General features: G+C 37.9%; 1 protein-coding gene across 1 annotated transcript in view; it reads right to left on the bottom strand.

The window, feature by feature from the left end:
* BTAF1 (B-TFIID TATA-box binding protein associated factor 1) overlaps positions 1-27,557 on the bottom strand; it is a 153,111-nt gene that overhangs the window by 5,385 nt on the left and 120,169 nt on the right. The window contains exons 22-34 of the mRNA XM_007951258.2: positions 26,946-27,055; positions 24,581-24,782; positions 21,292-21,440; positions 17,420-17,572; positions 17,048-17,169; positions 16,791-16,958; positions 14,889-14,966; positions 14,618-14,747; positions 12,547-12,688; positions 11,622-11,752; positions 7,814-7,939; positions 5,802-5,954; positions 1,760-1,971 (exon numbers count right to left, since the gene is read on the bottom strand). Coding sequence (XP_007949449.2) covers positions 1,760-1,971; positions 5,802-5,954; positions 7,814-7,939; positions 11,622-11,752; positions 12,547-12,688; positions 14,618-14,747; positions 14,889-14,966; positions 16,791-16,958; positions 17,048-17,169; positions 17,420-17,572; positions 21,292-21,440; positions 24,581-24,782; positions 26,946-27,055 — 1,876 coding nt within the window. The remainder of the gene's footprint in view (positions 1-1,759; positions 1,972-5,801; positions 5,955-7,813; positions 7,940-11,621; positions 11,753-12,546; positions 12,689-14,617; positions 14,748-14,888; positions 14,967-16,790; positions 16,959-17,047; positions 17,170-17,419; positions 17,573-21,291; positions 21,441-24,580; positions 24,783-26,945; positions 27,056-27,557) is intronic.

Raw genomic sequence — 27,557 nt, 5'->3', positions numbered from 1 at the left:
AGAGCTGTATTTTTGTCCATTCCAAAAAAAGGTAATCATGTAGATATTATTGAACAAAATCATTAATACCAAATACAAGTAAAATTTTTACTGAAAATAATTTTTAAAATGGCTGAAGCAATACAACAGGAAACTGACAAATTCAGGCTGGATTTTGGAAGAGGATGTGGAAGGAGGGATATCCTTGCTGATGTCTGATGGATTTTGGCTGAATACGGAGAATACCAAAAAGATGTTTACCTGTGTTTCACTGAGTGTACAAAAGCATCCAACAATGCCAATGATGTGGATCATAACAAATTATGGATAACGTTGCAAAAAAATGGGAATTTCAGAACATTTAAATAGTGCTCATAAGGAACTGTACATAGACCAAGAGGCAGTCATTTGAACAGAAAGGGATACTGCGTGGTTTACAGTCAGCAAAGGTGTGTGTAAGGGCTGTATCCTTTCACTGTACTTATTCAATCTGTATGCTGAGCACTCAATCCAAGAAGGTGGACTATATGAAGAAAGCAGCATTAGGACTGGAGGAAGACCTATCAACAACCTACAATATGCAGATGATAAAACTTTGTTTGCTCAAAGTGAAGAAGACTTGAAGCACTTACTGATGAAGACAAAAAACTACAGCCTTCAGTATGGATTATACCTCAATATAAGGGAAAGAAAAATCCTCACAACTGGACCAGTAAGCAGTGTATCATGATGAATGGAAAAAAGACTGAAGTTGTCAAGAATTTCATTTTACTTGGATCCACAGTCAACACCCATGGATGCAGCAGTCAAGAAATCAAATGACTATGCTATACTGGGAAAATCTGCTGCAAAGGATCTCTTTAAAGTATTAAAGAACAAAGATGTCACTTTGAAGACTAAGGTGTGCCTGACCCAAGCCATGGTATTTTCAGTAGTATCATATGTATGTGAAAGCTGGACAATGAACAAGAAGATGAAAGTAGAACTGATGCATTTGAATTATGGTTTTATTCAAGAATACTGAAATACCACGGACTGCCAGAAGAATAAACAGATAGGTCTTGGGCGAAGTGTAGCCAGAATGCTCCTTAGAAGTGAGACTGGCCAGACTTCATCTTCTATACTTTGTTCATGCTGTCGAAGGGACCAGTCCCTGGAGAAAGATACGTTTTGTAAAGTAGAGAGTCAGAGAAAAAGGGGAAGGCCCTCAATGAGATGGATTGGGAAGTGGCTACAATGATGGGCCAGTTTCCAACTTGGTCCCTGAATAAGAATCAGGAGAGAGATTTAGCCAAGTCACTTGCTTACTTCCCCATTCCCTATCCTCCAAAAAAAGGTGAGGGGAAAAGTAGTTATCTCTATTATTAATAGTTTATTGATGCCTTAAGATTCTCTCAAGCCCTTTTAGATTGCTTTCTTAATACGATCATGTTGTTTCACTTACTAAACTATTCAGTTATATTTCTGTAGTTCTGTATTTAAAAAGGGATTAAGTTGAATTATATAAAAAGAAAACATTTGTAAATATCTTCTTCAGAAGTAGAAAATATTTTTAGGCAAATATCTTTGTAAATAATAATATATTTACTATAGCTTCACTTGACTGCTCACCAGAAGGCTGGCGGTTCAAACCCACCAGCCACTCCTCAGAAGGAAGGTTGGGCAATCCTATTTCCATAGTGATACTGCCTCGGAAACCCAAGGAGGGGTTGCTATGAGTCGGGGCCGACTCGACAGCAAACAACAACATTTATAATAATGGAATTTAGAAGGCACTTACCGTGAAACAATGGAATGCCGCTGACCAGGAGGTATGCTGCCATCTAATCTCAAATAAGTGACAGAGGGCAAGTGAGGTTTGAGGAGATCATGTTCTACTATATCAAGCATGCTTTTAAGCTGACAGAAGATCAGTATCCTGTGCTGGGCCACAACAGACTCTGTGCCACTCTCTGAAGTGCTGCCATTTCCCAAACCACAGTCCACCAGCAACTTGAAAACAAAAACAACAGTTGTTACATAAGGTCAATAAAAGTAGACAGCCAACCTCACTGTGATAAATATAGTTCCTTTATTTAAGAGTTGGAGCAGCTAAAACTCTGACAAAGATCAAAATTATAAAACAGATAGAAAATAACCAAAGCATCTAGAACTAGATCACCTGGCTTCCTGACAGAAGAGCTTAGTACCATTTATCTGCAGACTAATATCTTTAATGGCCGGAACCACCCTGCTATAGATTTTTTCTGTTGCCTGCTATGTAAGTGGTTCAATGTCTGTCATGTAGCAGGTGCAATAAATAAATGAGTGAGTAACAGCCAAGAAAATGTTTAGATCAGTTTAGGAAACTGGTGTACCCAACAGTACCTCTAGAATCTTAGATTATGGAAATCTGGTAAAAATGTAAGACCTTTCTCCCTTAAATTTATGCAAGTTACTTACAAAACCAAAATCTCAGATAGGAAAGGTAACCAAGAGACCATTTAGGCAAACTCCAAATTTAATATACAACTGTCTTAGGGTATAAAGTTAACACAGCAGGCCTGAGCATGCTCTCCTTAGAAAGGGCTGCTTGTAAGGTTGGCCCTTTACTGAAATCTGGGAATTCGGATTTTTTTTTGTAGTGTGGCCACCATTTCCTAAGTGATAAGGGAGGTTTACTGTGCTTAAACTGTTACTGCAAACAGTATGACTTATGCTGCCATCCACTTTCATTCTGGGAGTCTGGAATTTTGGTTATGTGCTAAGCAGAGGGTGCGTGAGTGACCAGCCCCCAATCAAAAGTTTGTACATTTAGTCTCTAATGAGCTTCCCTGGTAGATAATACTTCACACATGTTGTCACAGTTTTTTTTTTTTTGTTGGGCAGAGGAATTGAGTGTGTCCTATATGATTCCACCAGGAGAGGATTCTTAGAAAGCTTGGCCTGGTCCTTTGGATTTTGGCCATGTGCCTTTTCCTTTTGCTTTGTACTCTTTCATAATAATAAATCATAACCACATGTATGACTGACTACATGCTGGGTCCCGTGAGTCCTCCCAGAGAATCAAAAATCCCGGAATGCCCCTGGGGACTCCCTGACACAGGCATCCTTTAAAATGGTCACTCAGTCTCTGGGTGAATACATACACTGGCAGAGGTGCTTCTTTATATTTTATGATAGCCATACCTCTTTGCTGTTTCTCTGGAAAAGCCTCCCAGACACTTGAATAAGGAATATGGTGTAAAAGGGAGCCACTTTCCAGTGGAATAAAGAAATCTGATCATGTAATTATCCCCAACCTTACCCCTGAAATCTATAATCATACTACTTACTATCCAAGCTAGTTAGTTTTTGTTTTTTAAATCTCTCCTAAGGTATATCTCAGGACAGTATGACCAAATAATTCCTTACTCTGTTATACCCGATATAAAAATACGGTATCAAAGGGCTCTTTGGTGGTGCAGTCTGCACTCGGCTGGTAACCAAAAGGTTGGCAGCTCAAACCCACCCAGTGGCACTGAGAAGAACCAGACCTGGTGATCCACTTCCATAAAGATTACAGTCAACCCTACTCCATAGCCAATGAGGTCTCTCCAAATGAACACCTCAACAAACACATAAATCAACAAATGAACACCTCAACAAAACACATAAGAATGTATTTTCTTCATGACACATTCTGCATGGTTTCTGTAAAAAGGAAGTATGAACCACCAGCCTTCTGGTTACCAGGTAAGTGCCTTAGGTACTACACGACCAGAACTCGGTGTCCTTATTGTGGCCATTCTACTATTAATAATCCCATTCAAGGTCACATAGGTTATTTATTGACAATTAATTGGCAAACCATATTCGACTTTTCCTCTCACATGAAATATTTACCTAAGTGTTTTCTTTTAAAGGAGCCCTGGTGGCACAGTGGTTAAAATGATAGGCTGCTAACCAAAAGGTAGACAGTATGAACCCACCAGCCAGCACCATTGGGAGAAATATGTTGCAGGTCAGCTTCATTAAAAGACTTACAGCCTTCGAAACTCTATAAGGCAATTCTATTCTGTCCTATACAATGCAACAAGGCAACACAACGCAGTGCACTGCCAATGAGTCGCATCCAACTCATAGTGACCCCTCCTTGGGTTTCTGAGGAGGTATCTCTATGGAAGTAGATTGCCCAAGCTTACTTCCTAGGAGTGGCTGGTGGGTTTGAACCACCAGCCTTCTGGTTAGCAGTAAACGCCTTAGGCCTTACGCCACCAGAGCTCCTAAAGGGTCACTATGAGTTAGGATCAACTCAACAGCAAAAGGTTTTTTATTTCCTTTTTAAATGGGTTTCTTTTAAAATCGACTGTTTATTTCCATTAAATTTCACCTACAGTTTCAGTTCATCATTCAAGTTTCCTGAAACTTCTGAATTCTTACTCCAGCAATATTAGATACTTCTCATTTCACTATTATTTACTGATAAACATCTTTCTTTATTTCTGGGGGCAAATTTTTAGAAAACCAAAATTTCTTTCCTACTTCAGAGAACAGACCAAAAAAAGAATTTATCTCTCAACACAGAAGCTTCAGTCTGAATAGCTGAAAAAGAACTGAGAAAATAGAAAACAAGGCTACTAGAAAAGCCCTCCATGAGTACAGCCAGAAACAATCTGGACTTCTTTAGGCTGCAGAGTTCCTAAACATTACCAGACACTTCAGAGTGACAATGGGCACCCTAAAATGAGAGTACAGTTTCAGTAATTGCTGGAAAAAAGTAATTTTCAAAAAGATAAACTCTGGTAGCATAGTACCTAAGGCACTTGACTGCTAACCAGAAGGCTGGCGGTTCAAACCCACCAGCCACTCCTTGGAAGGAACATGGGGCAATCTACTTCCATAGTGATATCGCCTCAGAAACCCAAGGATGGGCTGCTATGAGTCGGGTCCAACTCGACAGCACATAACAACAAACTCTGAAAAAGAAATTAAAGCCTATGGTGTAATTAAAAAGTGATTGAAATTTAGTTTTTATTTTAAAATAGATCTAATTAACTGATTCCTTGACTAAGTATACCTTATACCTTTAATATATTAGCTATGTCAAGAATTCCATTAACATTATATATTTATATATGCCTATAGCAAAGAAGGGAGCTCTGGTAGCACAGTGCCTAAGGCACTTGACTACTAACCAGAAGGCTGGCAGTTCAAACCCACCAGCCTCTCCTCGGAAGGCAGATGGGGCAATCTACTTCCATAGTGATACCGCCTCGGAAACCCAAGGAGGGGTTGCTATGAGTAGGGTCCGACTCGACCACACATAACAACAACAACACAGCAAAGAAAGAATGGCCAGATAAGAAAATCATTCCAAATGGTAATAGTCATTCTTCAATTTGTTGGTTACAGTTTATTTTTAATGATGAGGGATACATAACTGGATAATACATATTGAATGGTACGTGTCAGATGTATTATTATGTAACAATTTCTATACTAAACCTGTGTGAAATCCAAACTCTTTAACCATTAATTATTCTCAATGAAATTTAGGGCAGACTAACTAAATGAAAGCTAGTAAAACAATTAACTAAAGTCCTGTAAGATACTAATTTTTAAAATGAGTCAGAAGTAAATGATTATTACTATTAACATACATGTTTGTTCTTGAAATTACCTTAACTTTTTGCATTCTCAGAATTTAAAAAAATTCTATTTAAAAAAACTATACCTAAAATTTAACAAATCAAATTAAAAAGTAAAACACATTGGTAATCTTTTGGAAAAGCAAAATTTACCTAGTGTGACACATTATGAATGTGCAACACACAGCTACTGTTTAGTAAAGATATGCTTACTTGCTTCAAAGCTGAGAGTTTAGGAGCATGTTGAATATCGTGAAGAGAAGAATTCTGAGCCGCCAATTTTTCAGTAGTGCTCTTGAACTCTGGATGTTGTGATGTTAAGACTAACGCTGGATGGTTGCACAGTTTACGTAAGTACTGTAATGCCTTTAAAAGGGGGAAAAATATATACAAGTCCACCTTCACATACCACAAATACTCTCATTTCTATTCTTTTCCTATTCTATTCCATCTGTCTGGCACACCTTTTTTCCCTCTTCTCATTTGATAAACTCTTAGTCATTCTTTAAGAACCAATTCAAATGTCTCGTCTGTAATGATCAACTCCTTCTCTGCCTCTTGAGCAGTTTGTGTGTATTTCTATGACAGCATTTATTACTTATATAAATTGTACTGTTTATGTCTGTCTCTCTCACTAGACAGTGAGCTGATGGCTGAAAATGTCACATTCCCCGAGGACGTTCTAAATCTACAGATCCTTCTCTGTGACATTCTACTTCAGTAGATCTAGGGAGGGCGCTAAGTGATTGTTTCAAAGTGGTTATGTTTGAGAACTAGATCCTTATAGGGTCTCTTTCTTTTCTCTAATCCAGCTATACTTTTTCTCTTTTGCCTTTTACTGGGCTCATGGTTTGGGCCTTACCTATGGCAAAAAGTTTTGTATTACAGAGTTTCACTGATAATACTCAAAAAATTGTTGCTGACTACTACATCAAGAATCGTGGGATAAGTATAGGTCTTCACAACCACATTTTCCCTCTTATTTTTAAGAGAGCTACAGTATTTATTAGTGATAAAGAAGTTTTAAGGAGCTCTGGTAAATAAAAGCATTTGGCTACCAATCAAAAAGTTGGTGGTTCAAGCCCATGGGAGAAAGATGACAGTCTGCTTCTGTAAAGATTTACAGCCTTGGAAACTCTATGCGGCAGTTTTACTCTGTCCTGTAGGGTCGCTGAAGGAGCTCTGGTGGCATAGTGCCTAAGGCATTTGACCGCTAACTAGAAGGTTGGCGGTTCAAGCCCACCAGCCACTCTGTGGAAGGAAGACTGGGCAACCTACTTTCATAAAGATTTGCCACCTCGGAAACCCAAAGGGGGTCGCTATGAGTTGGAACTGACTCTATGGCAGTGAGTTTGGTTTTGGTTATAGGGTCACTGAGTCAGATTCTGAGAATCAACTCAACAGCAGTGGGATTTTGGTTTAAGGAGATTTTGGAAGTTTTCTATTGTGGACTATTTGAAGAGGGAAAGAAAGTCAGTTGACACTTTCAACCTCTTTTTTATTTCCTATTTCCTCAGCACATAGGGTATTATTATGACTTACATATTTTTTTCCCTCTGCCTGGAATCTCTTCCCCCAGTATCCACATACCTCTGTCTTCCTTTAGATCTTTGCTTAAATGTTACCTTCTCAGCAAGGTCTAACATGACCCTCCAATTAAAATCACAACTTACCTCCCACCCCTATATTACTTAACCCCTTACTTCTGTTTCATTTTCTCTTATATAATATGTATTTATTATTTTTCATATCCATAAAGGAAGGAATCTGCTTTGTTCATTGCTATAATTAACCCCTGAGCTTAGAAAATAACTGCTTTCTGTAAGTGCTCCAATAGTTTCTGGATAGCAAAAATTATTCTAAAATTATTTATGTAATATACAAACATATATTATTACATTGTATACATTTAATTCTAATATACAAGATCACATAGGAGCCATTCTAAATAACTTGCCAAGTTGTTAACTGTCTGTACGTTTACCTTTTTTCAAAAAAAACTTTTTTTATTGTGATTTGGGTGAAAGTTTACAGAGCAGATTAGTTTTCCTGTTTTTAAGGATGAGGTCACCATAAATCAGAAGCCACTTTACAGCCAATAACTACAACAACATATACAAATTGAAAAATTTTTTACATAAACCTGTATTTCAGTGTTCCATGTAAAAACTGCCTGACTGAAGACATTCTTCAACAACATTTCAAAAGTGGTCTATAATCTATACCTGGAATACATGGCCTGTAGCCTTAAGCTTTGGTTTTTCACTTTCTTCAGAAAGTGCAGCTGAAGAAACTGTTTCGTCAACATCACACTTGGCACGAGACTTAGCAAAATCTTCATAGAGCTGAACCTGTGAAATTATCCCATAGCAGCAGTAAGTATATATATATATATATTTTTATAAACAATATTTTATCATGATTTAGGTGAATGTTTATACAACTAATTAGGTTCCCATTTAACAATTTTGCACGTATTGCTCTGTGACAATGCTTACTCTTTCCAGTGTGTCAGCATTCTCATTATTGCCATTGCTTTTTTCTGTTTCCATTGTCTAGCGTCTGTTCCCCTCCTTTTCTTGTTGTCTTTGCTTTTGGGTAAATGTTGATGGTTTGGTCTCATATAGTTGATTATTTAAGTGAGCACATTACTCATGGGTGTGTTTGTTTTATAAGCCAATCTATCATTTGGAGTATGTTTATATTTAACTGTGCAAATCACAAACTAGCAAAGGCCAGTAAGAAAAGTAATTTAAATTAGTCCCCATTAAAGGAAATAAATTGTGATATATACACTTCATTACTGATATTTCAGATTATCCACTGCGTCTCAGTAAATTCCTTTAAAATTACATTTAGAAATACAACGCAATAAATTTGGGGTCTTGGTTCCTGACTTATACATGCTAAAAAAATGTGTAAGAGTAAAAAACCTACAGAGCTAAAGAATGGAAATCAGAGAATAAAAACCTGTGAATGCTGCACAATGCCAACACTTCAATTCCTTCCCCAGCTCTCTTCATCCACTTAACTTAAATGTGGTTTATGCATGTGTTATAACACCATTACCAGTATATCATCACAGATATTTTTCATATAGCACCTTTTCTTGACTGTACTTATTTTACAAAGTCTTCAACTCATGACCCCTAAAACATTCCTTTCAAGAAGTATTAATTCAATTTTAAAAATTTTTATGTGCTTCCAAAGACTTCTCCAAAAGAATAAAAAGAGAACCTACAGACTGGAAAAAATATTTGGCAACACCCTATCTTACAAGGGACTTAGCTTTAAAATTTATAGAAAACTCCAATACCTCAACAACAAAAAGACAAATAATCCAATTTAAAAATGGGCAGAAGACATGAATAGACACTTCACCAAAGAGGATATCAAGACAGATAATACATGAAGACACGCTCACAATCGTTAGCCATTAGAGAGATGCAAATCAAAGCAATGAGATACCATCTTGTCCCAGCACTAGTAGCAAAGTTCAACAAGACAGAAAATAACAAATGCTGGTGAAGATGTGGAGAGATTGGGACTCTCATATACTGCTGGCGGGACTGCAAAATAATACAACCACTGTGGAAAGCAATATGGCAATTCCTTAAAAAGTTGGAATTGAAAATACCATTTGAACCAGCAATTCCATTTAGGTATATATCCTGAAGAAGTCAGACCCAGGACAAGAACAGAAAAATGCACACCCATGCTCATCACAGCACTATATACAATAGCAAAAAGATGGAAACAACCTTGGTGCCCATCAACATAAGAATGGATAACCAAACTATATGGTACATACACACAATGTAATACTATGCAACCCTAAACAATAATGTAGAATCTACAAAACACCGCATAACGTGGATGAACTTGGAGGACATTATGCTGAGTGAAATAAGACAATCACAGAAGGACAAATATTGTTCTTAGTCCATTATTGTAAAAACTCAAGGAAAGGTTTATATATGGAAGGAAATTTTCTTGGTTATCAGGGGTGGAAGGGATCACTGTTAGATAGGGTAGAGACAAGTACTGATTTGGGTAAAAGGAAGGGCACTGTACCAAATGTGAGTGATCAACATGGTGGCACTGAGGAAGAGGACGACATGGAGAGGTACATGGGAAGTACAGACAACAAAGATGAACCTTTCTGCACATACAGTACTGTGTTGTCAGTAATGGCAAACACTCATAGATAGGTGGACAGGCTGAATGATTAGGCATGTTTATGCAGGGGGAAGAGTGCGCATGATCACGTATAGGGCTGGCAGATAATGTTTCTACAAATATATTAGTATGTTGTGAAAGATTTCCAGGTATACCGTAAAGCTGACAAGTGACAAAGCTGTCATCACTTCTTAGGCACAGCCAGCTACCCGGAGAGAAGGAGTAAGTAGTTGGACATGTGGGCTTGCAACCATGGTCACAGGGGATATCAAGTTCAATTGACATAACATACTACACAAAAACATTGTTCCTCATCCTAGTTCGGCAAGTAGCAACTGGGATCCTAAAAGCTTGCAAGCAGCCATCTAGATGTAACGATGGGTCTCTCCTCATCCAGAGCAAAGAAGAATGAAGAAAACCAAAGATTCATGGAAACAATTAGTTCAAGCAGCTGGTATACCATGTGATCCTCAGCCTATACAACTATGAGATCAGAAGAACTAGATGGTGGCTAGCTACTACTGTCAACCACTTGGAAGGGGATCTATGTAGGAGATCCTAGATAGAGTTGGAGAACAATGTTCATAAAACAAAAGAGACCATGTGTGTTGGTCTCACTGAGCCTGGTGGAACTCCTGAGACTATGGCCCCCAGCTGCCCTTCAGGTCTGGAATTGAACTCACTCCTGTGGTTCCAGCCAAACAAAAAACAGACATATGAGCTAAACATTTACATTAAATAGATAACACTCCTTGGAGAGGTCAATCATGGGAGAATAGAAGGGCTGTGTATGCACAGGAAGACAGCTTGTGGGGCAGGAGTGTGTGGGAGGGAAGGACACAGGTAAGAGGGGACTATGGGGAAACAATGGGAAGAGAGCTGTTACACTGTGGGAAACTGCAGTCAATGTCATGAGACAGTGTATGTGAACTGCTGTACGGAAAATGAATTTGCTCTGTAAACTTTCACTCAAATTACAATAAATTTTTTTTTAAAAAAAGTATTAATGCAATTTTTACAAAGGAACAGAGGCCCAGAGAAATCAGACAGACAATATAGATCATAGAGCTCTCACCAAGCATCTAGACTAACACCCTGTCCACAATATTAAAATGGATTGATATATACTAACCTAGAAATAAACCAAACATTCAAGTAGACAATTATGACAACATTCAAGTAGACACTTATTACTGGTAGGCTATGTCTCACTAAGACAATGGCAGTTTCTATTTATGTGCTTAGAAAAGTCCAACACACACACACACACACACAAAAAACATACAAAATGAATTCCTTTGATAATGATCTCTATGTATAAACTGTGTAGCAGCTAAAATTTTTTAACTTTTATAGTCAGTGTAATAATACTTCCAAAGGGTTGAATGAAGTCTCATTAAACACTGAACTAGTTTTGAAACTCAGCCCTTATACTAGCTGTATGACCCTGGATAAGTTACTTAACTTTTCTGAGTTTCAATTTCCCTTACTTACCAAAATGGAGATTAACAATACTTATAATGTTATTTTGAGGATAATATCACAATATTAATAAATAGGGATTTATTTCCTTGTCAGTTTAACCTTGCAGAATTTTCAATTCACTAAACATAAAAAGACAACAACTATGAAACAGGATTTCATTTTAATGCTATCAAAAGCACCTATTTAAATAGGTCCAATTAGGCTTTATTCCTAAAGTCCAGGGAAGCAGAAGCTAGATTAGAGTAATAAACAAAGCTGAAGTCTAAGCCCCTATACTCAATACTTTTGTTGTCAACCAGTATTAGACCACTTATATGAAACATTCTGCTGATAAACCTACCACTAACACCAAAATCACCATATTCCTACCTGGAGAGGACTAAGAGTACAATAATAGTCTTGAATAATTTTAGGTGGAAGATCCTGCAAAACATCTTCTTTCATTCTTCTCAAAAGAAATGGCAAGACTTGGCGGTGAAGTGCATCCATAGCAAGAACACCTGTTAAAAACAAGAGACAATAGCTTCAAAAAAGTTAGGAATAAACTATATGCTCTTGCACAGTGCGGTGTAGTAAATTACTTAGTGTGGCTTTTCTACCCATAAATCTTTGTAAACTCCAAGGTGGGATTTTCTATGAGCAACAGAGGAGCTCCTGATTGCTGAAGGTGTCCACCTGGAGTATTTCTGTTGGGAGTGGCACAAAACAATGTTCTGGGAGGTGCCCACTCTCTCTCAGGTGCTTAGAGTTCTGATGCTATATTTGGCTAGTTTGACCACCCTGCCGGGCTCAAAAGGAGGCCTCCTAGAGGCAGAACTCTGACTGCTGGTTGAGGAAGACGTGCTGCCGAAAGAGACACGGGCTCCTGAGACATGCGTTGCTGGGAAAGAGACGCAAGAGACATACATTGCTGAGTGAGACACCGAGGGACCAGCACTGCTGGGAAAGAGACTGTGAGAGACTGTTGGCTGAGGGACGGTGAGCTGGGAGAGAGACTGAGCATTTTTCTTGAACTCGAATTGTAGCCTGGTGCTTCCCTAAATAAACCTCATAATCTGTGAGTTCTGTGTGACCACTGCAGCAAATTATCGAACCCAGGAGAGAGGTGGTGGGTGCCTTGGGAGGAACGGTTGGTGAAAGGGCTGGAGGGAGACAGCATGTCTGGCCTCTCAGGAATAGGCCTTGAGTTATTGCTGGTAATCCTGTCTTCCTCTTGTGGGATTAGAGGAGGTCAGAACATGTGGCCTCCTCGCCATTTTAGCACACAGGGTTTACAATTTTATCTCTTTCATACCTGCTTCTTGTTCTCGACTGGAGCTTCGAGCATCTCTACTTGCTAATATTGGTTTACCATATCTAGCAGCAAACTGGCGTTCAGTACCCAAAAATCCTGGCATGAGAAAATCAAATAACGACCACAGCTCCAAAACGTTGTTCTGATTATAAAAAAGGAACATCAGTTATTTTCTTTTGTACTGTGATTATGTCCTAATACTTAAAACACAGAACATTAATGAAAGCCCCTTATGATGACAAAGGGAGATTATCACATTTTTAGGTTTAAGCTGTAAGTCTGCATGTTACCATGTAAAATTCAGGCCCGTATCCTTAGAGAAAATCTTCTATTTGTGGAAAACTCTCAAGTCCCCTCCAACAGAATAAGCTTTGGTCCACAGTGTTCATATCTTACTATTGGCACCTACTGGAATTAGTGGGTAGTGCAGTTAATGAGCTCGGCTGCTAACCAAAAGGTTGGAGGCCTATCTCCTCCTGAAAAATTAAACATTAAAAAAACTCTAGAGCACAGTTCTATTCTCACACACACACAATGTCACCATGAGTTGAAACTGAATGGACAGCAACTGGATTTGGTTATTAACATCTATGAGATAGTAAACAGAAGACCAGAAAGGTGAACAGTTTCTGATTATTTTATTTCTGGCACTAAAATTGAAAGATTTAAGGAATTTAGCCAACATCACAACAAAGGAAAACCTAACAGAGTATGGTTATAAGTTATACCTGCCCAGTATTTATAGGCCATGAGGCAAGGCACTGTCCTTTGCAATTCTAGTTACAGTTTCATTTTAAATTTAAAAAAAAAAAAAAAAAAAAATCAAGGCTCTCCCAACAGGTCTAGCTCCTAAGGCACTGCATCTGGCTCCTGGCCCCTCCAAAAGTGCTCTTCCCCCTGCTCAGGTTCTGGCTCACCACGCTGGGCTGCCCTTCCGTATAGATACCCTGCTAGTCTCACTCAGGCTCTGTAGCCCCATCTGGGCATGATGGTTCTGCAGTGAAGAAACCCTACCTTACAGCTTTAGAACTAAATTGTTTAGGTGGAGAGAAGAGAAAGAAAGAGGTATTTAAAAAACAAAACAAATACATATTTTTTTAATGTCTAAGGCAAGTGGAAGTAATAACTTATTTAAGAAATGCCCAGTTTAAAAATACTGTGCAGTTTCCATATAAACTTAAATTGAAATGAAACAAATCTTGATCATTTGAGCTGAAAGATTTTTTTTTTTCTTTTTAAATGTATTTTTCTTACATTTGTTAAATTTAGGCTTGTAATTAAGTTTCTTTCATATGGTTATTAAAATCCAGTGTTCATGCACTTAACAGATAAAACGCCAACATTTTAATAATCAGTCCATCACCAAAATAAATTTGAAAGAAAAATTAGAAGTACATAAATAGACAACATCAATTCTCAGAGTTGGAAGGAAACTTAGAGGTCAGTTGGTGTTTACCCTCTAACTAACAGGAGAATGATCAAGAGTGTCTTCCCACTAGAGCTGGCTAACCAGGCTAGGTGTGAAAATTTCCAAACAAGTTCTGGCTCCTCTGGAGGACAACAAAATTTCTCAAAATTATCTAAAGATGCCTACATACCACCCATATCCTTCTACTTCCTTTTCCAAGATCAACTTCTGTAATTGCCGCCTGAGGCAATCTTTACATATAGGATCACATCTTTACATATAGGATCACATCTTTACATATAGGATCACATCTTTACATATAGGATAATGCACCTCTGAATCAGCTCCAGCTTTTCAATACTGTATCAGATTATGGTGTGATACGATAGAATTGGAATAGCAAATGCAGAATAGAGTCCAAGTAACTCTCCCATACTTTGGACACAATTTTTTTTATTTATACAGCCTAAAATTAAATTTTAAATATGGCTTTTGAAAGTCTGTTCAGATGGTGCTACATACCTAATGAACCACTATAACAGAAAAAAAGAAAATCATCGTCTCCATAAACAAAAAAGAAGTTCTTTAATTCACTGTCAAATACCAAACATACTCCTCACAAAGCAAATATAAAACAACATAGGAAGAATAGTAAACAATTACCTGGATTGGTGTTCCAGAAAGAATAATCCTATAATTAGCAGTCAGTTGTTTCACTGCTTTTGACAATTTTGTTTTTCCATTTTTGATGACATGACCTTCATCAAGAATGCAGTAATTAAACTTAATATTTCTAAAAGAGAATAAGCAGAAAATTTCAGCATCTTCTACTGCATGTGAGAAACATATAAAGAAAGACACTCTTTGAGATAGGAAAATATTAAGTATCTTTAAATTGATACTATGTCTTGTAAAGAAAAATTTTAATTCTTACCTAAAGAAATCTATGTCATTCCTCACAACATCATATGAAGCCACTATCAGATTGTGTCTTTTTACCTGATGCTGCAACCTATATTTAAAAATAAAGGAAACATGCAAAGTTTGTAACACAATTTCATGGGTAAACTAAAGCCACTCAAGCCACTCATAAAGTGCTTTCCATCTGCTTGCTAAGCCCAACACTCCCTTCTGCTTACTCTGTAACTATGGACCTGGTACCTGAAGGCCATTCTTTTTATGGCTTGGCCTTATTGCCCTAACTCAGTCTAAACAGAAAAGAAATGGGCACCTGACTCAAAATGTGGTAGACATCTTTACTTGCCAACATCTCTTCTTAGGGACACTATTCTCTCACCACTCCATGACATGCTAGAGGGGAGACTATCAACCACATGTATTTATAATCACAAAGAGATGAGACATTTGAATTAAGTCATTTATCCCCTGACCACAAAGGCTGGTTTGGGGGCATGACCATCTTCAGTAATGATATAGTCACAACAGGAGAGAGAAGATCTCTGTCAGCTACAGTTACCAAGAGGGGAGGAAGTGAGCCTGGGACTACCCACATGGTCATCTTATCTTTGAAGTTCAGTAGAAGCAAGCAGAACAAGTATGCAGAGGAAGAATGAGTGAGAGTAATCTAGCTACGTCTAAAGTAAGAATCCACCCATAAAATTCCCAATGAGGTGAGTTAATGTAGTTTCTGTATGCTTAAGCTACTGTGAATTGAGTTTCTATCACTTACAAATGAAGAAATTCTAATTAAGAGGCAAACTGCTTAAAAATGCAAATTTTTGAACTGCCTGGGTTCAAATCCTCACTCTGTCCACTTATAAGCAGAATAGCCTTAGACCAAAGCCTCATGCTTTAGACTACTCATCTGTAAAATGGGAACAATAATAGTACTTACACCTCATAAGGTTACTGTGAGAACATGCAATGCAATTTTACATAAATATAAAAGTAACTTAGAATAGTGCTGGGCACTAAGTGCTCAATATATGCTAAATCATTGCCATTGAGCTGATTTAAGTCAAGGCAAGTCTATGTGTGACAGACAGAACTGTGCTCCTGAGGGTTTTCAATGGCTAATTTTTTGGAAGTAAATTACCAAGACTTCCAAGGCATCTCTGGGTGGACTCAAGCCGCCAGACTTTCAATTAGTGGCCAAGTGCATGAACCATTTGCACTACCCACGGAATCCCAATAGATGTTAGCTAGTATTAACTGAGCAGTGTTTCATTCTATTGTACAAACGTCACTAGGAGTTGGAGCACCAAACAACAACAATAGTACCAATACTGAAAGGCGGCAAATCCACGGACTAACCAGCAACCTATGACTATCCAAGTTTTAAAAGATAAACTGAAATGAATGAACTTCAACTCTTAAAAATATATTTGGGAATGTATGAAATGTACCAGTTAACAGGGAGAGGGTAAAAGCTTACTATCCTAGAGGGGCAACTAGAACAACCATTATGGACCAATAGCAGCTGACTTTAGGAGAACAGAAAGAACAAAGGACAGGGCAAATGGAAGCTCTGAGGAAAGCTGACAGAGCATTAGTATAGAAGAGAAGCACTGGGAGAGGCAGAGATTCTGTGATCACATGGCTCCTAAACAGGTGATTCAGAATATCCCTGCTTCCTGATAGTTTTCCATCTCCAATAATCAAGGAAGCCCAACTAATTGTACAATGGTTATAAGCCCTTAAATTTTGAGGAAACTCACTGCTTGTAACTTTTTAATGTACACTCATTTTTCTTAAGTAAGTTTCTATGTCTTGCAACCCAAAAACACTAACTAGAACCTCCATTTTTAAAATAAATTTTATTCTACCAAACTATTTAAAACAAAAGATTTCTTAAAATCTGTTGTACAGCTCTTACCTTATTCTTTCAGTGGGAGGTCCAGTATAGTGCAATGGATTTAGATATTCTCTGGAGCAAAATTTACCTACTTCATCCACCCAGTGGCCTGTTAATGTTGGTGGGCAAACTACCAAGGAAGGAAGTGGCATACATTCTGCCAATTTTGATCTGGCATATTCCTGGGCCCTTTACAACAGCAAAACACAATACATTACCAACTTGTTTACATTTCTTAGAATCTGGAAGCCTTAATTTAAAAGAACATTCAACATTACCTGTGACAATGATCTCCTGCTAAAATGCAGATAGATTGTAAAGTTTTTCCTAAACCCATATCATCACATAGGATTCCATGAAGTTTGTACTTATTGAGAAATGCTAACCAGTTCACACCATCCTATTAGGTTGGGGAGAGGAAGAAAAATTATGAATATAAACAGCATAAGGCATTTTTTCTTATAAAAACATATTTGTACAGACCAAAAATCTGTATTTTTACAGGCAAAAGAAAAATGAATGGGAATAAGACAATAAACACTAGATTTTACTAAATCAATTTAAAAACACTTCAAGATAAATGTGAGAAGAAAGTTACTATTCATATTTATAAGTATAAAACTATTCATATTTATAAGGTAAAACTTTACCTGCTGATATTTTCTGAGTTCAGCATTGATTGGTACTGGAATTTTATAATTTTCTAATTTTTTCCCATCTAACAATTGCTCCAAAAAATGCCGCTCCTTGGCTTTCAACTGGATTAATTCTTCTGACATGTTTGGAGGATCTGGAATGCCTGCCTAAAATGATTTTTAAAAGAGTATTAAAACTGTTTATTCACAATTAATTTTCTCATACTGAGATGTACCAAATAATTTCAAGTCTTATCAAAATATAAATGCAGAGAAAAAAGTAACTCAAAAATAGTATAATTTAAAGACATGAATTCAAACAAGCAGAGTTTTAAAAACTGACAGGTGTCAACAGCACTAAAATCAGACTACTAAGTAAAAGCAGTTAAGGTATTTTAAAGAAACATAGCTACAATTTCATTTTCTCACACATCATTTGATAAAGAGGTAAATAAAGCATTACAGTTTATTTCAAATTAGATGCTGCTACTGGAGATTCTCAATTGTTATCATCTTAGTTTTAGGATGTCCAAGGGTACTGGTTCTCATAGTGTAGTTGGCAGACTTCTGGAGGTCCCTGAGACCTTTACAAAGGGTCTTGAGGTCAAAACTATTTCATAATAAAACTATGACACCATTTGTGTTTTTCACTGTGTTGGCATTTGCATTGATGGTACCAAAGTACTAGTGGGCAAAACTGCTGGATTGTTAGCAATAATATCCCTCATAGCCATGCATTAGCATTTAAAAAAAAAAAAAAAAAAAAAGCCAGTTTCATTTAAGACTGTTTTTGATGGAGTAATAAAAATGATTAATTTCACAATGTTGAGTATCTTTTTAACGTTGTATGACAAAATATAAAATATACACAAAGCATTTCTGCTGCATATCACAATAAAGTATCTTGAAGAAAAGCATTTACGTAGCCAACTGAACTAGCTATTTTTCATGGAATAAAATTTTATTTGGCATAAATAATTATGATTATTCCAACTTAGGTAACTGTCTGACATTTTCTCAAAAATGAACAAAGTGAAATCTGTCACTTAAGGAAAACAACTGACAACAATTTAATGTCAGTGATAAAATTTAAGATTTCAAGATAAATTAAAAAGAAAAAACAACCACCTTTAGATTCACAGCTTCCTAATCCTTAAAGAATGTTCTGTTGGGGATATTAATAAATGTGATTTATATTATATGAGAAAATGTATCAACCTTAAAAACCTACATAACTCAGTGAACAATATTTTCCAAATGACCACAGCATGAAGTTACAAAACATGTATAGGTAAAAAATAAAAAAACAAACGCACTGCTGTCGAGTCAGACCCAACTTTGGCAGTCAAATGCCACAGGCATTACACCACCAGAGCTCCTGTACAGGTAAAAGACTCATTCAAAAGTGCAAGATAAACCAACAAATAATAATGTAACAGAGTATGAAAATTTTCCTGGAAGGATTTTAGACTGGTACACTGCAAAGAGCATTTAGCAGACGTGTGCTATCATTAGAATATACACCTACTTATAAAGGCTGCAGTAACAATCCTACTTTCAACTACATATCATGTATTTAAAACAACGTATTACAACAGACTTTTCTTCTTGAATTTTAAGGTCTTTGTCTACTAATTGTGTTAACTAAGTCATTTCAGAGTCTGTCTCTGTTGATTAATTTTTCGCCTAGCCTTTGTACATATTTTCTTGTCTGATAATTTTCTAACTGGATGCCAAACATTATAAAATTCACAATGTTGCATGCTGGGATTTTTCTTTTTTAATTCTTTTAAATGTTTGTTCGTTGTCCTGGGATGCGCATTTTTCCTTTTTCTGCAATCAATTTGACCTGTTCAGGGTTTGCTTTTACGTTTTGTTAAGGCGGGTTCAGATCCTCTATCCTTTTAGAATCACTCACTGTAAGTTGTAATTGACTCTGTGGAAGTGGATTTGGTTTGGTTTTGGTAAATTCAAATTCTCTTTTCTTTACAATCTGTTATCATGTTATCAAGTACTGTCATTTTCCCTTAGAAAATAAACAATCCATCCTCTGAATGCCTAGTGTTACCACTGTAGTTTAGACCTTTTATTATCTCAGTGTCACTGGCTCTGTTTTGGGGTACTTCCAATTCTAATCCACATTCAAACAGCTAATGCACCAATTTTCCTAAAACGTTGCTTTCATCATCTACTCCTTTGCTCAAAAACATATGGTGACTTAACATCACTCACCTATTCCAATGCTAAAAAGAGCTAATGGGACTAAGTATAACCCATTGATTTTACAGATAATAGAATGCAAGGCCTAGAAATTAAGCAATCTGAATAAGACCTAGAAGTTAAAGGCTTTCAATAAGTCTAGGAACCAGAAGATTAAAACAGTTCTGGAAATGATATCTAGGCTTTTTGATGCACTAACCTACTATTTTGTTGTTGTGGTGGTGATTTTAACATTTTTAAATTGTGAAATATGCAAGCAGATAAATGTACAGTTTAATAAATTATCAAATATACACCTCTATAACTACTACCAAATCAAGAAAAATAAGCCTGCCATCACCCCAGAAGATCCCACATGCTCCTTCTCAATCACAACCCACTCTCCTCCCCCCAAAAGGTAATTAACTACTTTCTTACTTTTCTTTATAACTTTATTACCTAGCTATGCATCCAGTTTCTGAACTTCATAAAAACTGAATTCAAAATTAAGAATTCATTGATATTATTGTATGTGTGTGTAGTTTGTTTGCCTTTATTGCACAATCCATAGCTTATACATCTATTCTAGTGATGAGCATTTGAGTGGTTTCCAGCTTTAGATTATTAGAAATAAGGCCGCAATAAATAACTATTCTTGAATATGTATCCTAGTATGTGTGTATGAATTTCCCTAGGGCATATACCTAGAAGTAAATTTGCTGGGTCATCAGGATGGGTATCTTCAACTTTACTAGACATAATCAAACTGTTTCTCCAAAGAGACTATTCAATTTAGACTCATACTTTGCTGGTAGGAATGGAAAAATGGCATAGGTACTGTGGAAAAACAGTTTGACAGTTCTTAAATGTTACTATATGAGATCCAACAATTCCATTCCTAGATATCCTACTCAAAACAAAGAAAAGCACGTATCCATACTTAAGTGCATGTTCCCAGTATCATTATTCATGATAGCCAAAAGATAGTAACAATTCAAATGTCCATCAACTGGTAAATGGAGAAACAAAATGTAGTATGTTCATATACTATTTAGCAGTAAAAAGGAAATTCTGATACGTATCACAACATGGAATTATCTACTTATATCCTAAATTATATAAATTCCATAAAAATATTATAAGCAACTTAGAGGCAGGACGCTGGCTCTTCCCTTAGTTAAGCCACTTGTTTTATTTCCTACATTTGTCTCACATATTATTTCTGCCCCATGATTGTACTCCAAATACTCTTAACTTCAGCCTCTAGTCTTAGTGCTCTATTCCTACAGAGATTTCATTTGCTTTATACAGTTTCAATTATCATCTTTACTCAAAAATTCACCTTTCCTTTAAACTTTAGCTAAGAATCAATCTTTACCTAAGTATTACTAGAGAAACTTAAGAACAATTCTGATATTTTTTTCTATTTTTAGAACAGCATCAATGAATTATCATTCTTTTATTTAAATAACAACCTGTCACAAAGAGCTATATTAAAAACTTGTGTGTTAAAAAAAGAAATATAGCTACTAAAGTATAAAAATCTCAGTGCTTATAATGTAAACATTTTCAAAATAATGCCTTTAAAAAAAAAAAAAAAACTTGACATTTTCTTTTAAAAGGGTTACAGTTTTAAGGAATGAAGTTAAAGAAAACATGAAGTCCATATACTAAGTGCTGTCACTTACCTCAAGTGGCATGAGTCTAATTAGTGTTGCAAAGCATTGTGTAGCCATGAATCTCACACTGTCTGTCTGATCACTCATTCTTCCCAACACAGGTACAACTAAAAGGACAATATATGGAACAATACCGACATCCAGTTGTTCCATTACACCTGAGTAAGTGATTAAGGAAATTTCCAAATGGCTGTGATGTTCACGTTTTACAAAGAATATAACAAGACTGTAACTTTCAAAACAGGTTCCTCATTTTCTTGTCTGTATTATGAGGGAATAGACTTGACTGTCCCTCAAGGTCTATATGATTCAATTATAAAAGCATTTTCACATTATTACTCCTTTAACATTATGTAAGTAAGAATACAATGTTTTTCATCTGGGTAAGGCTGGAGGAAGCCCTACCAATAAGATCTTTTTCATAGAGAAATTCCTACAAGCTTCCAGAATTCCAAAGTCAAAACAAAGTGAGTCATACTGTAAACAAAGGAACACTCAATGTCACTGTGGTGTAGTAAATTACTTAGTTTGTCTTTTCTACCTGTAAGTCTTTGTAAACTCCAAGGTGGGATTTTCTATGAGCAACTGAGGAGCTCCTGATTGCTGAAGTTGTCCACCTGGAGTATTTCTGTTGGGAGTGGCACAAAACAATGTTCTGGAAGGTGCCCACTCTCTCTCAAGTGCTTAGAGTTCTGATGCTATGATTGGCTAGTTTGACCACCCTGCCGGACTCAAAAGGAGGCCTCCTAGAGGCAGAACTCTCTCTGACTACTGGTTGAGGAAGACGTGAGGCTGAAAGAGACACGGGCTCCTGAGACACGCATTGCTGAGTGAGACACCGAGGGACCAGCACTGCTGGGAAAGAGACTGTGAGAGACTATTGGCTGCGGGACGGCGGGCTGGGAGAAAGACTGAGCATTTTTTCCTGAACTTGAATTGTAGCCTGTGGTGCTTCCCTAATAAACCCCATAATCTGTGAGCTCTTTGTGGCCACTGCAGTGAATTATCGAACCCAGGAGAGAGGTGGTGGGTGCTCTGAGAGGAATGGTTGGAGAAAGGGCTGGAGGGAGGCAGCATGTCTGGCCTGGCAGGAATAGGCCTTGGGTTATTGATGATGACTCTGTCTTCCTCTTGTGGGATTAGAGGAGGTCAGAACATGTGGCCTCCCTGCCGTTTTAGCAGTCACTCAAAGATTAATTCCAAATCTCCCACCAGTATCTAAAATCATAACTTGACAGGTGGGCCAAGTCCTCCTATAATCTTCACTATATTTGAACCACAAAGTTTCTGCTGAATTGATCTTCATCCATCTTTCTTGTTCGTAGAGAAATTATCTTTCAGGTACTTCAAGTTAAAGAATATCAGTGCCTACCATATTGCCACCCTTCTGGTTAGCGGTCAAATGCCTTAGGCACTACACCACCAGAGCTCCTGTTTTTTTTTTTTCTTTAATCATACCCTTGGCCAAGGGGTGCCTGTATACTTGCATTTATATGATACTGTTGGTCATCTCCCCCCAGGACAATGAACATTTAGAAACACAATATATTTATAATATAGACCTACATAAGGAGTTCTGGTGGTATAGTGGTTAAAGCATTTGGCTGCTAACCAAAAGGATGGTGGTTTGAACCCACCAGCCGCTCCACAGAAGAAAGATAAGGCATTCTGCTTCCATAAAGATTTACAGCTTTGGAAACTGCAAAAACGACAAGGCGGCCACATGTTCTGACCTCCTCTAACCCTACAAGGGGAAGGCAGATTACCAGCAGTAACCCAAGGCCTATTACTGCAAGGCCAAACATGCTGCCTCCCTCCAGCCCTTTCACCAACCGTTCCTCCCAAAGCACCCACCACCTCTCTCCTGGGTTCGATAATTTGCTGCAGTGGCCACACAGAACTCACAGATTACAGGGTTTATTAGGGAAGCACCAGGCTACAACTCACGTCCAGGAAGAACGCTCAGTCTCTCTCCCAGCCCACCGTCCCTCAGCCAAGAGTCTCTCACAGTCTCTTTCCCAGCAGTGCTGGTCCCTCGGTGTCTCACTCAGTGATGCGTGTCTCTTGCGGCTCTTTCCCAGCAGCACGTGTCTCCTTCAGGGGCGCGTGTCTCTTTCGGCAGCACGTCTTCCTCCACCAGCAGTCAGAGAGAGGTCTGCCTCCAGGAGGCCTCCTTTTGAGCCTGGAAGGGTGGTCAAACTAGCCAATCACAGCATCAGAACTCTAAGCACGTGAGAGAGAGTGGGAACTTCCCAGAACATTGTATTGTGCCACGCCCAACAGAAATAACCCAAGTGGACGACTTTAAAATCAGGATCTCCTCCATAGCTAATAGCAATTCCCACCTTAGAGTTTACAAAGACTTATGGGTAGAAAAGCCACACTAAGTAATTTACTACACTGCAGAAACCAAATGGAGGTAGCTGTGAGTTGGAAATGACTTGATGGCAGCCAAGTTTGGTTTTGATTTGGTATAGAGACCAACATAGTACCTGATTAATGTTAATAAAACACTGTTATAAATACAGGGAAGGAGTAGTCATAGGGAGGAGATAGGAGAGCTTCTAATGGTTGGAGATTGTAATGGGAGCTGTGAAACCAAATGTGCATGAACTGCTGAGAGTAAAACGAATCTGCTTTGTAAATCTGTACCCAAATCACAATACACAATTTAAAAAAAAAAAAATTGTAATAAACCAAAGTGAGGCACTGGTGGCTCAGTGGCAGAATTCTCACCTTTCATGTGGGAGACACTGGCTTGATTCCTAGCCAACGTCCCTCATACACACCATGTTGCTATAATGACAAATAGGTTTCAGTAGCACGTCCAGCCTAATTTGAACTAGAAAGAAAGGCCTGGCTATCTACTTCCAAAAATCAGCCAAAGAAACCCCTCTGGATCACAATGGTCTATCTGCAACCAATCATGGGAATGGTCCCAGACCAAGCAGCATTTCTTTCTGCTGTGTATAGGTGATCGTAAGTTGGGGACAGACTCAATGACAGCTAACAACAACCAACCAAATAAACAGACCAATTCATAAGTAAATATATAGTTCATAAAGTACATAAAATTATTTTTGCCATTAAAAAGATCTCAAAATTAATAGTGACTCTTCAAAATTTTTCCATGAAAATTTTCACAATGAAATGTTACAGAAAATTAAAAGTAACTTTCTTTTCAGAATGAGGTAGGTTATTTATGCACATGTTTGAGTAACTAAATCAATTCTATTTTAGTCATCCTGAGGTAAAGTTAATATATTTTCTTAATAGTTGTCAGAATAAAAAAGGATACAGGCAAGTGCTTCTATTGCACCCTCTTGTTTGATATTGTCATCAATGGCTCCCAGCCATGGAAGAACTTTTTCCAAAAAAATATTCATTGTTTCCATGGTAGCTATTTTGCTCATGACACCTACACAGCGAGCAGCCATGTGCCTCACTGCAGTGCTGGGATACTGAAGGCACATATAAAGATGAGGCAAATGCTGTACCAACTTAAAAACAAAAAGTTAAAAGCAATTAGAATACTCATTTGGGAATCTACTATTTAAAATGTAACTATATTAGCTCATAATCAGAGAGGTTCTCAATATTCTAAGTGACTCTGAATCCTTGAGTATCTTTAATTACCTCACATCATTACTGTCAAAATATCCTTAATACAAAATTAATCTAAATACAATCTAAGGTATCATAAATCTTTTAAAAAGAATAGTACAGAACTTCTCCCCTATTGAACAGCCTTGCTTGGACATTCAGGAACACTCAATTCCATCCAAATTTAACAATGACCACACTATAAGGCATTTGCAAATGCTCCTACTGAGACTAGAGAAAAATGGTACCACATATCAGTAGTCCCTCCAAATTTGCTTAGCACTGGTTTAGGCTTAAGGAGCTCTGGTGGTGTGGCAGTTAAAGCATTTGGCTGCTGACCTTCCAATTAGCTGCTCTGGGGGAGAAAGGTGAGACAATCTGCTTCCATAACCATTTATAACATTGGAAACCCTACAGGGCAGTTCTACTCTGTCTTATAGGTTCAGTATGAGTTGGAATCAACTCAATGGGAGTGGACTGGTTGGTCTGGTTTTTTCAAAATGAGTTGAGTGTTCCTGATTTTGTTCGGGGGTACCACACTTTGGAAGGTATTTTCCATTTTAACCTCCTGGCCTACCAAAGATGTTATAATACCATGACATACCCAGTTATTAAATGTTTATTACATCAACACCAAGATTTCTATTAGTGAAAACCAGGTAGGTATCTGCTCAACAGTAAGAGTAGCCTCACAGTTCAGCTGAATGCCTGCTGCTAATCATGAAGGATAAGAGGATATGGATGAATTCTGTGCCTTCTTTACCAGTGGTAAGCCAGGAAAATTTTATTAAGTAAAAAGACATGCTTTAGTAGTATATAAACAGAGAAACTTTATTCTTCCCTATTTTTTTCTAGATTCTCCCTGTTCTGGTTACCTAGTGTTGCTCTGACAGGAATATATGGCCTTAACAAATAGGAGTTTATTCTCTTACAGTTTGGAGGCTTTAAGTCCAAGTTCAAAGTGCCAGGCTCTAGGGCCTGAGTGAAAGCCCCTTAGCCCTGGGCTTCAGCTCTGCCTCCAGTTCCTGGCCCACTGAAGCTAGAGCCATCTCTTCACTCAGACAGCTGCTGGCTGCGGAGGCTGCCAAGCCCAAGGTTGACAAGCAACAAGGCACAGTCCCGATATTACCAAATCACACGGCAGGCAATTCAAGTCCATTGTAAGTCTTAAGGTTGGCAGAGCATGACAGGCTGTTGAACAATGACACGGCTACATGCAGGGTTCAAAGTGACCATTCCCAAGGCTTCTTATATACAGGAAGCAAACCATATCCCAAAGGCAGCTACTCAACTGCTTGTGGCAGATCCCACCATGAAGATGACTGCCAGATTCATCATGGGGAATAACTACCACCAGCTGCTTGGCCACTCAACCAGGCTCAGGCAAGTTGACACACAAACATAACTACCACACTCCCTTTTCACGTCAGACACAAATACAGATTTGGAGCTAGTAACCTTTACTGTGTTATCCCCTGCCCAGAGCTTCCTATTACAGCTGTATGGAAATACTACTACTACTGTCTTCTCTGAAAAAACAGAAAATTAATTCTCCAGAATATTTTCCCTGCTCCTTCTGATCCAAACCTTTTTTGCACGAATATTTTGAGTCAAAAACCATAAACCAGTGTTCTATTTCTGCTACTAGCTCACCTTATGCAGGTGACTTCCCTCTACCTTTACACTTATCTTGAAGAGAGATTTTATTACCCATGCTCTCCTTTTTTTGGCACACTATTATTAACATGGTCAGAACGATAAAAACAGAGTGCAGATTTCTTCCCTGTTCATCCCTAGCTCCTGGGTCATCAGAGCCCTATCCCTACTGCCCATATGCTGAGTTGCCAGTGTGGGCTGCCTATCATGCATGCACCCAGATCTACCTCAAAGCTCATAAAAAGACTTCTGCTGCCAGTAAAGGAGAGAGCTAGTTATTTCATTTAGAAGAAAAAAGCAATTATTAGAGATGACATCTAAGTTGCATTTTTCAAATCTTAGGATTTTTTAATAAGACTGCCTATTGTCTCATAAGAAATACTGCACTTGCATTAGTTAGTTACCAAGGGATGAAGCTCAGAATCCATTGAAGTTGCTGCTGTTTCAAAAACTTGCAGAGAATTCACCAATTCTTGGGCAGGGCCATCTCCCTTTTCCAGGAGGGATTTTCCATCTATTAAAATACATTGTTTTAAGTCTATATCACCTTGCAAAAAACTTTTCAAAATCTAGAGCCCACAGAAATTTCTAGCAAATTCTCACCAGATATGAGAGTCTAGGAGCTCTAGTAGCATAGTGGCTAAGACACTTGACTGCTAACCAGAAGGCTGGCGGTTCAAACCCACCAGCCACTCCTCAGAAGGAAGATAGGGTAATCTACTTCCGTAGTGACACTGCCTCGCAAACCCAAGGAGGGGTCGCTATGAGTCGGGTCCGACTCGACAGCACATAACAACAACAACATTTTGCTTTTCAATACAAAATTAAGCGCTATGCCCTTAATTTAAGGAGCTCTGGTGGTACAGTGCCTAAGGCATTTGACTGCTAACCAGAAGGCTGGAGGTTCTAACCCACCAGCAACTCTGTGGAAGGAAGACTGGGCAATCTACTTCCATAAAGATTTACCACCTTAGAAACCCAAAGGAGGTCGCTATGAGTATGAATTGACTCGATGA

This window comes from Orycteropus afer, unplaced genomic scaffold, assembly GCF_000298275.1.
Source record: "Orycteropus afer afer isolate SDZICR_OR568_19922 unplaced genomic scaffold, OryAfe1.0 scaffold00293, whole genome shotgun sequence".
NCBI classification, from domain to species: Eukaryota; Metazoa; Chordata; class Mammalia; order Tubulidentata; family Orycteropodidae; genus Orycteropus; species Orycteropus afer.
This window is presented reverse-complemented; position numbering and strand designations above follow the sequence as displayed.